General features: G+C 55.7%; 1 protein-coding gene across 2 annotated transcripts; it reads right to left on the bottom strand.

Moving 5' to 3' along the window:
- Positions 1-1345: 1345 nt before the first annotated feature.
- On the bottom strand, positions 1346-7484 carry TLX1 (T cell leukemia homeobox 1). Of its 2 annotated transcripts, none has more exons than XM_054581724.1 (3): positions 6890-7484; positions 4673-4910; positions 1346-2306 (listed from the first exon to the last, which is right to left on the bottom strand). In XM_054581724.1, exons 1-3 carry the CDS (start codon positions 7455-7457, stop codon positions 2084-2086), a joined length of 1029 nt encoding a protein of 342 aa, XP_054437699.1. In that variant the 5' UTR covers positions 7458-7484; the 3' UTR covers positions 1346-2083. The 2 variants fall into 2 exon arrangements, with proteins under 2 accessions (XP_054437699.1, XP_054437700.1); XM_054581725.1 differs by having other exon boundaries at positions 4673-4874.
- Positions 7485-12142: the final 4658 nt, after the last annotated feature.

The following is a 12142-nucleotide window of genomic DNA, read 5'->3' as shown; positions in this document are numbered from 1 at the left end:
CCCTCTCTGCTCCCCCAGGATGGCACATTCCCCAGACCCCTTCACCACCTAGCTTCTTCCACAAAAGCAGACCCAAATCAATTTGGTACACCTGGGGTTGGTCTAGTGTGTGTATGTGGAGATATGGAAAGTGTGGTGCACTGTGGTTGCTGTCCTGGCTGGAGTGGTCTGGGGCTTCTCTGAAGGTTCTTGAGAAGTCCCTTATTCAGATCCCGCCTGGGGCAGGCTAGTGATCCTGCGTGCGTAGGGCAGGCTAGTGCTGGGGGCTGTGAAGTCCCGCGTGGAGCACCACAGAGGATCCCGGCCCCGTTACTGACCCAGGGTGCCCCAGTCTCTGCAGCTTGCCGGGTAAGGGCCTAGAACTCCGGAGTTCCCAGGAGACGTTAGTACCCCCGCAACGTATCTGCATACCCTACCTTAGACCCCTACTATCATGTACACCACCAGTGCACAATTACACCCACTCACACACACTCACTGGCAGGAACAGTCACCCACAATGATCCACACTCCCCACTAATTCATTTCCCGTAATGTGTGTGTGTATACACACAAACACACACACATAAGTATGTACAGAAAAATACACATCTCACAAATTATTCCATCTCACACTCAATTACATTCACATAATTACGGATGAGAAACAATTACAAACATTCACGCATTTAACATGAAACAGATTCACAAGGAGAAACTAGTATGTACTCTCACAAACATTAATATGATTCATACACAATCACAAATATGGGTGGGTAATCACGCAATTACCCCCAAAACACAGCCCTATTTACACATGGTTACACACACACACCCCACAAGTTCGAGTGAACAATGATAGTTTCGATTTGAAACTTAAGCAGAAACAAGCACACCAATAATTGCAAACACAGTTACACGCTGTTACAAATATTCACTATCAGGAGCATTCTGATTGACCACACCATTACAAACACACAATGCACACACACAACTCTCACACTCAAAGACACTATATCCTCTCCAACACTAGCTGTCCCAGGAGAGCCTTGCTCTCCCTCTTCCTTCGGCTCTGCCTTCTCTCTGTTCCCCTTCTTCCTTCCTCTCTCCAGAGTCTGCTGGTCCTGGCCCCCAGATGCCCTGCCAGCTCAGTCACCAGTGGCTGCCCCGGCCGCACCAGCTCACACCAAACCCAAGTAGCTCCAAGGTGCTGGGCTCAGCAAGGAGCAGGAGGCCCTAACTCCGGATCCGGAGGGTTTTATTTTTTTTTTCACATAAATTACACAAGCACTTTATAAAATGGTTACACAGAAAACACCTTATAAGTGCATAACTTAAACCCCCCCATGAACAGGATCTGGAGAAATAGGCTGAGTCTGCGTGAAAACCTGACTGTGCGTACCTGGGTGCGGCTGGGATGTGTGACGGAGGTCTGGAGGCCAAGCGATGCTGTTACGGTGGTCATGTGTGGGATGGTATGCCACAGTGTGGCCGCGGCCTTGTGTATATGAGAAGTGCTGTTCAGAACGTGTCTAGGTCACTCCTGGCCTAGGCCAGATAGTGAGGATCAAGGGTAAGAAGGCAATGGCCCTGTGTGTGCATGACATTCTGCCATAGGTCCCCTGTGGGTGACTCTGGGATGACACCACAAGGGACAGTGAAATAATTTCTGTGTGGGCCTATGGGTGTTGGTGCGTGATGAGGAGCGGGATACAGAGAGGTTCAAATGACAGCCCATGCTGTCCTCAGGGGACCCCAGAGGCTCCTTTTGCCCCACTCCCCCTGCCTCTCCCAGTCGGTCCCACGTTAAAAATCAGATTAAAATAAAATAGACACAACTGAGACCGACTAGGGACAGTTCTGGCGGGCGCAGAGCCGCATGGGAGTTTGGGAGGAGGTCGCCGATCCTTGTCCTCCGTGCTCTTTTCTTCTTTTCCACCGAAGAGAGAACAGTTTCCGCGAGCAGGCAAACCCCCGCAGGGGGCCGCAGCGTTCCCCTCCTGCGTGCAATCTGAGGCCGGCAGAGTTGAAGACAGTCCTGGCTCTCAGGCTCTGGCGGCGACCCCTTGGCTGGGCCGGGGTCTCCGGAGTGGAATGGGCAGAATCACTCGCAGGCCGACGCCACCGACGTGACGCTGGTGATCTTGGTCGAGTCGTCAGACCACGGCTGCAGGTTCTGCAGGGCGAAGAGCGACGAGTTGTGTACGCAGAGCGGGTCGGCAGGCAGCGGCTGCGCCAGGCTCTTCTGGAAGGCCTCTTGCTGCAGCTGCAGGAGGATGCGGTTCGCCTGCTGCCTCTCGGCCTCACGCTCCTCCGCGGTCTGCCGCCTGCACCGGGGACAAGCCGTTACCCACGCTTCGGTGTGATCCCGAGCGAGAGCCTGAGTGAGCACTGCTCCGCTTGGCAGTGCCCACCTCCAGCTTGGGCCCCTCCAAAGCATTCCCTTGTCATGAAGTTCTTGACTCCAACAAAGACTGGCAACCCCCAAAGTAGAGGGAATGGAGCTACATCGGGGAAGCTGTGGGAAAGTCCAATAGGCAAGCAGCTGGGGCTCCTCATCTGCACGGCGCCCACACCCCAGCCTGGAAGGGCACAGCCGAGGGTAGGATGGCATTTCGCCTCTCCCCAGCCCTGAGGACAACCAGACGCCTCCGTCCCAATCCCGGGCAATCCTTCCCCACCAGTCCAGGGCAGGGGCAAAGGCTGGCGGATACAAGCTGCCCTGCCAGACCTCTCTTCTCCCCCCTTTTCTCTGACAATGTTTCCTAGGCCTTCGGCCTCCTGCGCTGAGCCCTGTGCCCTGCAGAGGCTACCACCAGACCAGTCGGCTTTCTCCACCAAGGCGGTCCAGGGAGGCGATGGCTCACTTATTCCATTTAATGCCTCCCCTCCACCCCGTCAACTGAGATCAAACGTCTGTCTCTAAGGTGGACAGACCTAATGGGAGTCCCCGGGGCCTCCAGAAGCAATTTGTAGGCGATCGATGAAGCCGCGCAAAGCCAGCGAGGGCCTCTCTCAGCGGCTGCCGCCGGCCTCCTTTCCGCCGCCCCTTGCTTTTTTGCTCTGTGTCTCTCTGGCTCTCTTCTTCCCCTTCTTTTCTGCACTTTAAACTGCTTGCCTGTTTCTCTTCCTTTGGGCTTTGTGTCTTTATCTCTTGTTTTCTTTCACCCCACCCCCACCCTTTTGGCTCCTTTCAAAATAAAAGGAATTTGAAATGAAAATGGAGGTTTTTATCATCCATTGGTTTCTTTTTTTAAATGTAACAGTTCGTTAGGCTGCCTGGTTGCCTTTTCTCCCTGGGAAGGGGTATCTATCTTTGCTGCCCTCTCCGTGTTTCGGTTTCTGTCTTTGCCTGGCGGCTCTATTTTTCTCTGACCCCCACCTGGGAAGGGGCTTGCCTGGCTCCCTCCCCTCCCCTAGGTTACAGCCCTGGGTGGGCCTTGAGAACACCAGCGTCTCCCCTACCCAGCTAGCCCTTACTCCTCTTAAACTAGCTTTCAGGAGGTCTGAAGCTGGTCCCCCACCCCTTCCCCAGCAGCAGGAATGTGCAGAGGGGAGGGCATCAGACTCGCAGGGCAGTGGCTTCCTTTGTGGCCACCACGGCGGAATCCCAGGCAGATTCCTCGCCTTCATTCAGAAAAAGAGGAAACTCCAATTCCTTCCTCCCGTCCCAGGCCCGCCCGACCCGGCGCCACCGCCTTTGCCCAGACTCTTGTGCTACCCCCTGAGGCCTGAGCTAGTGAGAAACTCCTGGCAGGCGTGGTACCGAGTTTGCGGGCCAGATGCGCGGGAGGGTGCCGGGATGTAAGAGGGCCCAGCGCAGAAAGCGCCGGTGGGTGCGGAGAATAAGGCTGTCTAGGTGCCAGCGGGACACTTTTGTGTACAGAAGGAAAAGACGGGTGGTGGGGGGCGGGGTGGGGGCGGTGGGGGGGTGAGAGAGAGGTGGGGGATAGAGGACAGAAGTCGAGGTATATAGGGGAAAAAATAGCGTACTTGTGTGTGTGTGACGCGAGAAGGGAAAATCTCTCTCTGTCTCTTTCTCTTTCTCTCTCACACACACACACCCATCTGCTCTTAATTGATCTCGGATTCAGTGGGACCCTCGAAAACCCGACGCAGCCGGCGAGGATTGATTTACCCGTTCCAGGGAGGGGAACCCACTGCAGGAAGGCGGGGAGCGGGGGCGGGAGGAGGGAGTCCGTAGAGCCCAAGCCGCGGTCTGGGGCCCCAGACGCTCTGCGGAGATCCCGGCTGGGGCGCAGAAACAGGGCGTGGGCCATCCTGTCTCCAGTCTCAGGGGTAGGGGAGGCATCTTTGTAAGTGCGAGTTTGCGCAAACAAAAAGTCCCGCAGGACTCACTGATCCAGGAAGCCCAGACTGCATAGACTGCTCTAACCGGCTGTTTCCCCAAGCAGCTGCGGAGATCAGCCGCGTCTACACCGGCACTAAGTGTGCCGTTCAGAAAAACAGGAAGCCTCCGATAGAACAGATGCGGAGCTCTCCAGCCGCACCTTGGTCCTCGGCCTCCCTTGCCTCCCACGCCCCAAGACCCCAGCAGGAGCTGCCCTCTCTGAGCAGATCGGAAACCGGGAGCGGAGGGAGTGTGAGCGCCCCGAGAGGTCCGGAGCCTTGAGCGGCCGGCCGAGACTGTGCCGCCCGCGCCGCCCGCGCCGCGCCCGCCCCGCGCTCTCACCTCCACTTTGTCCGCCGGTTCTGGAACCAGGTTTTGACCTGCGCGTCAGTCATTTTGAGCGCCTTGGCCAGGGCGGCGCGCTCGGCCGAGGCCAGGTATTTCTGGCGGTGGAAGCGCTTCTCCAGCTCGCAGATCTGCAGGCGCGTGAAGGACGTGCGCGGCTTCTTCTTCTTGGGAGGTGTCCGGTTCTGATAGGGGTGACCTATACGGCGTGTTACAGTGAAGGGTGAGAGGGCCACTGGAGCGGGAGACAGACAGACGGCAGAGGCAAGCGGCAGAGCGTCAGGAGGTGTCCCAGGCCCGACACCCCGCGAATCAGCGAGCGTAGCGGCTAAACCCCACGAGCAGGGCCTTGATCCTCCTCCCGTCAGCCCTCAGCTCCAAGCCGGGCGGGAAACAGCCCCCTCCCGCCGCCAAGCCGCAGCCGCTGCCCCTACGGAGGCCTCCCTAGGCCCAGGCTCCCATGTGCCCAACAAGACACCGCTGCAGCCACTTCCCCAATCTCCCTGAGGTGAGCAAACCATCGCAGCCCTTCACAGCTCCAGGGTCTCCAGCCTCAGAGAAACTGCCCAACAGTAAGAGGCCTTGTTTGGTTAAGACCCTGGATCCTGGGTCCTGACCTGAGCCTCCATCACACAGCAATGCACACAGACACATCACATACAACAGTGGCAAATTATAGATCTATACATCCAAACAGGAACAGGCACACAGGCAGAGTCACACACAGGACATGGAGCGACACAAGGTGACACAAGGCAACAGCCATACCCTCCCTCCAGACCTTCTTTAGGCCCAAAGGAAGATTAGATGGGTTGCGGCCCTCCCAGGTAGGCCCTTGCCGAGTGCCTTTCACCAGCCCCGGGACCAGTGAGTTCCAGGCTGGGAGCTCCATCAGAGTCTGTCAAGATTGGCCTGGCCTGGGGTGGGGGGAGGGGACTGGCACCAGGCCCTGACTCCCCAGGCCTGGGAGAGCTTGGCTTGGAGCAGTGGGGCCCCTTGGGTACAGGGCCTTTCCTGGAGGCCCAAAGTGGGATGGCTGTTGTGCCTCTGCACACCACCCCCCTCAAACTTTTGCCACAGGCCCAGAGTGTGAGCCAAGGTTCCAAGGCTAGAACGGGAGCAGGGGGCCTGTGGTGCCTTGGGGTGGCCTAGCCCAGGGCCTAGCTCTAGGCTGCCTATCCCCCTTTCACAGTTGGGCACTGGAGCCCGAGCCCCACGGGAGTCCCGGCCTGTTCCTCCTGCTTCTTCTCCCTAAGGCCTAGTCCGGAACACAGACTCAACTCGTGGCTGCTTCCCAGCGGGCGTGGGGGTCTGGCCCGGCAGGAGGATGGTACTCTAGGATCCAGGGAACGCCAAGGGAAGCGGGAAGTGAAGCCGGGGGAAAAGGACTCGCGCAGTAGCGGCGGCGGCTGAGTGCTGAGAGAGGAAGCAGGAGCGGAGGGAGCCGGGGCAAGCGGAGGAAGGCGCGGAGCAGGCACCGAGGAGTGCGGCAGCCGGCGCCACCGAATACGTAATCGTCCCAGGAGTAGTCCTTGGGTGGCCAATCGATCGTGGGCCTGGCCAGTGTGTTATTTACGCTGGAGGACCAAGGGTGCTGGGTGCGGGGAGGACGCCGAGCCGGGACAGAAGGAAAATGAAGCGGCGGCTTAGCCTCAGGCTGCCACCGACCCGGACGAAGCCTGCAGTCCTAGAAGTGCCCACAAGCTCTTGGCCTCTGCCCGACAGGCAGCGCAATAGCCACTGGAGCTGGGAATGTGTGAGTGTGTTGTGGGGGCAGGAGGTGGGGAACCTGCGCTTTCCTTGCGTCCTTATTCTGGGGGTTCGTCGCCTCGGCCAGAGAACGTCGGGACGGAAGTAGTTTGTTCCCTCGCGCCCCTTCTCTGAGATTCCTGAGCCCCAAATGCTGGCGGAATGTAGTCCCGAAGCTACATTCTCCTTCCCTCCGCCTAACCCGCCCAGGGACTCCGAGAGGGGATCAGAGAGCGCTTCTCAGACCAAGGGTCCTGCGAGAGAGACGCTAGGGGCCCAGGCTGGAAGAACTCTTCCAGCATGGCGATTCCTCGAGCATAGGTAGGTGGCAGGCTGCTAAATTTGGAGGAAGCACCAAGAGGAGATGGGCGACCTGGCGCGCAAAGGGGGCAGCGAGGAGCCACGTGGGGCGGGGGGGAGGAAGAGGGAGCGCGGCCAGGCGGGGCGCGCGCGGGCCGGACTCACCTGTGAACCTGTCCTTTGTGTATCTGCGGTTACTCTCCATCCAGGGAAAGGTGAGGCCGGTGAGGTTGTTGACGCCCGGCACGGCAGGCACGGAGGGTACCGTTGGCAAGCCGGTGGCCAGAGGCTGTGGGTGGGCCACTGCTCCAGCTAGTGGCCTGTGCGCTGGCACCCGAATGACCCCCGCAGCGCTCAGCGCCCCGCCGCCGCCGCCGCCGCCGCCGCCGCCCGGACCCGGGCCGCCCGCCAAGGCCATGTTCACGTTGTAGGAGCCGGCCAGCGGGCCCATGCTGCAGGCGCCGCCCCCGCCGCCAGCCGGGCCACCAGGACCGCTCGGGCCACCAGCTCCATAGGCCCCCGCGCCCCCGGCCCCCGCCCCGGCCACGGGTCCCCCGCCTCCGTAAGGGTAGGCGCCTCCGACCAAACAGCCAAGGCCGTATTCTCCGTCCTGGAGGCGTGAGTTTGGCCCCATGCAGCCGCCCTGGTCCGGGCTGTTGAGGATCTGGTCGATGCCGAAGCTGATGGGCTCCGCGTGGCCCGGGTGGAGATGGTGCGGACCCAGGTGCTCCATGCTGGCCCCCGGCCCCGGCCCCGGCCCCGCGGGGGGGCCTGGGCGGCGGGGCTCGCTGTTTTTCGCTCTGGGGGCAGAGCGCAGGGGCGCCGGGGCGCGAAGGCGGGAGCGGCTCCCGGCTGCGCGGAGACTTGGAGGCGAAGTGCGCAGAAGGGCTAAAGTAGGGGGAGGGGAAAGGAGAGGGGGCGACGTATTCTACTCCTCTCCTGCTGCTCCTTCCCCTCTCCGGCTGCTTGCTCGCTGTTGACTCTGGGACATCAATCACCGGGCGAAAAAGCCCGGTGCGAGCGAGCCTCGCCGTTCCGGCCCGGTCTCTCCATTGGCTGTGCGCAGAGAGGAGCGGGGTGAATGACAGCGCGGGGGAGGGGCGGAGACGAGGAGTGAGAGGCCGGGAGCCGAGACAGTTGCAGGAGCCAGAGACAGAAGGACGGCGACTGAGGCTCAGAGAAGTACTTCAGGAAGAGGGGAACCAGAGACTTAAAAGGAGAAAGAAAAAGAACAGGAGGCGACCATTCCTAGAGACCGACAGACAGACGGAGCCCGGGAGGTGGTGGTCAGAGTCCTCTTCTCAGCCAGGCAGGAGCTGCCTCCTAACTTTGAATTGGGCCAAAGGGGTCCAGCCCACCAGCCTCTGGGGAAGAGGTGTCCCAGCGCTACTGGAGAATCTCCCCAAGGGCTCAGCTGGGAAACACCTGTCCATCAACCAGAGGATTTACACCAAAATTGAAGTCCAACTTGTTAGAAAGTAGAAGACTGTCTACTCCCCAGGTATGGAGCCCAGGCCCCCGAGGCAGGGAAGGTGAGTTCAGGCTTGCCCTTCTTTAAAACACAGGCCTATGAGCAGGCTATATGTTGAAAAAATCAACATCCACCCCAACTCAGCCTGTTTAGAGAAACTGAGGAAGGGAAGACTTCCTGAAAGGCAGGCACAAGACAAGGGAGTTAGCATGGGGCCTGTTGCCAGGATGCCCATGTATCAACATACCCCTCTCCTTTAAAATAAACAGATACCTCAAGAAGCAGTTACCACAGTATCTGAATGATTTCAATCCGATTGTTTTCACATAGCAACTAGGCTGGGGGTGGCTATTTCAAGCAAAAAACCTTTGGACTGTGGTAAGGGGAAGGAGGTATTTTCTCACTTTTGGAATCTTGGGAGGGGGGCCTAGGGGCTTAAGGCAGTGGGGGCTGGGGATGGTGGGACCAAGAAGAGGGAAGTGCATCCAGGACAAATTTAGGCCTCTTCAAAGTTTCGCCTGTGGCTGACTGGCTTAGAGCCCAGGAGAGGAGGGGAAAACTCCCTTTTCTGCTTCCCTTCTTTCCCCTCTCCAGTAGGGAAAGGTTTGATCTGTCCCAGAAGCCAAGCTCTGGGAAGGACACAGGTTGGATCACTTGGGATCTATTTCTGGTCTATTCTCGATCCAACAGGCCTTCAGAGCAGGGCTGTCTCTATCGGGTAATATGCTAGAATGTGAAGGCACACACTCTACTTATCAAATCTCGTTGCAATGTAGTATTTGCTTTGGCCAGTCCTGGTATTTTCACTTGAAGAGATCTCCTTGGAGGCAAGAAATGACTTACTCATCTCTCTTCCTCCCCCTCCCCCCCGTGGTATATAGCCCCAAACCACTTTGAGTGAATAATAAATGAATAAACCTCCTTATTCAACTGACTTATTTGAGCAGCTACTATATGTCAGGCATGGTTTCTTTTAATTTATATACTAATTTTAAAGAGAGAGAAACATCAATATTTGTTGTTCCACTTACTGATGCATTCATTGGTTGATTCTTGTATGTGCCCTGACCAGGAATCAAACTTGCAACCTTGGCATATCAGGACAATGCTACAACCAACTGAGCTACCCCGCCAGAGCTCAGGTATGGTTCTTGGCATTCAGAAAAGTGCAGTGGACACAACAAGGTTTCTGCCCTTGTGGAGCTCACATTCCATAGAGGGGATATAAAGAAGCAAATACAATAAGGCAGATTATAATAAGGGTTATGGAGAACACTATAAACTCTACACTAACTTTGAGATGAGTATTATCTCTGTTTTACAGATGCAAAGAAATAAAATCTCAGAAGCTGTGACTTGATCAAGATGGTGGAGCTCAATTCTCCTTGCTTTTATGCATTACCCGGGACACCTGGCTGATTGGAAGGGAATCTTTATGAGGAAAAACTTGTCTGGGCTCCAGGCAGGTGGACAGGGGCCCATTCAGTATAAAGCCAGATGCGGTTATTTTAAACACTAAACAGAGACATGAGGAGAGAACCTCACTCCCTTGCCAGTTCTCTCCTCTCCACTCCACAATTCAGGAGGTTCCATAACTTTCTTGGGAAGTTATTTGAATTTGAAAGCGTCTCTTTTCTGTCTCTTATGTTGAAAGAGCTGAAGTAGAGATAGATATAAGTGTTTACTGAGGAAACTAGTATGTGTCAGGCACCATACCGCACTGATCTCTTTAAGATTCACAGCAACCCTGTGAAGTTAATAGAAGCATCCCCATTTTTTTTAGATTTTTATTTATTTTTAGAGGGAAAGAAGGAGAGAAAGAGAGGGAGGAAAACATCAATGTGTGGTTGCCTCATGCACGCCCCAACTGGGGACCTGGCCCACAGCCTGGGCATGTGCCCTGACTAGGAGTTGAACCAGCGACCCTCCGGTTCGCAGGCCGGCACTCAATCCACTGAGCCACACCAGCCAGGGTGTCTCCATTTTTAAATAATTAAGAAAAATGAAAGTCCATAGCCATATTACTTATAATGGCCAAAAAGTTTTAAAAAATTGAAGAATTTTGATGAATGGATAAGTAAATGTGGTGTCTCCATACAACTGAATGTTATTCAGCCATAAAAAGGAGTAAAATGGAAGTCCTGGTTCATACTACAACGTGAAAGAACCTAGCAAACATGCTTCCCTCCATGCTAGGTGAAAGAAGCCAGGCACAAAAGGTGACATATTATATAATTTCATTTAGATGAACCATCCAGAATAGACAAATCTATAGAGAGAAAAAGTAGATTAGTGGTTGCCAGGAGCTGGAGGGGAGGGGGGAGGATTAGGAAGTGACTGCAAATAAATACAAAGTTTCTATTTGGAGTGATGAAAATATTCTGGAGTTAGATGGTTACACAACTTTGTGAAGATACTAAAAACCACTGAGTTGTGGGATTTAAAGGGCTGAAATTATGATACATGAATTATATCTCATTTAAAAAACAACAACAAAAACTGAGACTCAGGGAGATGAACAAAGTTGCCCAAAGTCCCACAGACAGCAGAGGATTAAGCTGGGATCCCCAAATCTGAGCTATTTTCCCTGGAGAGGGTGAGAACTGTGGGGAGAGGCCCTTCAGCACCCTTTGAGGCTGGGCCCCAGCTGCTCTGCTCTGCCTCTCTCCTTTTAGTCAAGAAGTCACATTTGTGTCTAACCACAGTTCTACCTGCTGCAATTAAAATCTTGTTCTGGGTTATCCTCTAAACAATTTCTGTTTGTCGCTCTCTGGCCCATGCCTGAAACCCCTTGAGCATCCCTAACACTCTCCCCTCCTCCCTCTCTTCTCTCCTAAGGCACCTTTCCAGCCCCTGAGCCTTTCCACCCCTGCCTGTCCCAGCCCTTTGGGCACCTGCCTCACTCGCCTCTTGAATGCCTCGCTTCTGTCACCAGTTGTCCAGGTTACCTGGGAGGAGACCTCATCCTGGCTGGTCTAGTCTAAGTTTGGCAGAGGTCATAGCTGCCTAGGTGCTCACTACAACTCTTGGGCTGCCCTCCTCACCAAATCCAGCAACCCAGGGACATCCTGCCTTTCCCCTGCCCTCACTGCTGCCTGCCCGTCTGATTTCTTTTGGATTTCCCACCCACCTCTCCTGCTCATCGGAATCAACTTCTGTCTCAATCCAGCTCGGAGCTGCTGGCCTTCCCCCAGGCTGGGGTTCTTTGAGCCCAGCTGGCCCTCAGCTTTTGTCTTCCAATGGGATAGTGGCTGAGGGCAGGGTTACCCTCTAAGTCCCCCCTTTTCTGCCTAGGAAGATGAAACAAGAACACCAGGATCCTTGGGTTCTGGCCCCTACCACTCCCCGAGGCAGTGTTTCCTGAGCACAAGGCTGCCATGTAGAAAGTTTTCTGAAATGAGGAAGGAGACTCAGAGCTTAGATTCATTGCTGCTTGTGTTCCATTGCCTTACAGAGTAGTCGGGTTGGGAAAGAGGAGGGGAGGGAAAGGAGGCCTGTCTCACAAAGCCTCAGTGACGTCCTAGGTACCCTCTCATCCTGTCCTCCAAACATCCCGTGATGTGGCTTTTGTTGTCTCCATTTTACAGATGAAAAAACTAAGGCCCTGGAAGCTGGAAAGGGACACAGAGTGGACTCAAATGCTGCCTTTCTGACTCCATTCAATATAAGCTGCTTCCTCAACAGCAAACTAGACAGATGTGGTCCTTGCCTTGCAACTGTAGCTTTGCACACATCTAGGTGAGTTCAGCCCGGAGGCCACCTGGTGACAGCACCCCTTCCAGCACCAGCCCCCCACCCCCTGCCACCAGGCATGCAGAATAAAGAAGTGCCTCCAATTAAAAGAGGAGCAGCTGGGGCTGAGGCTGCTGCAGGGGGAGGAGAAAAGGGAGGGCCCCTCCACAGGGGGAGGCCCCGTTGGATCCCGCATTGCTCCCTTCCCCCTCTGG

The sequence above is a fragment of the Pteronotus mesoamericanus genome, unplaced genomic scaffold (assembly GCF_021234165.1).
Source record: "Pteronotus mesoamericanus isolate MK-2021 breed Mesoamerican mustached bat unplaced genomic scaffold, CSHL_Meso_final contig_657, whole genome shotgun sequence".
NCBI classification, from domain to species: domain Eukaryota; kingdom Metazoa; phylum Chordata; class Mammalia; order Chiroptera; family Mormoopidae; genus Pteronotus; species Pteronotus mesoamericanus.
This window is presented reverse-complemented; position numbering and strand designations above follow the sequence as displayed.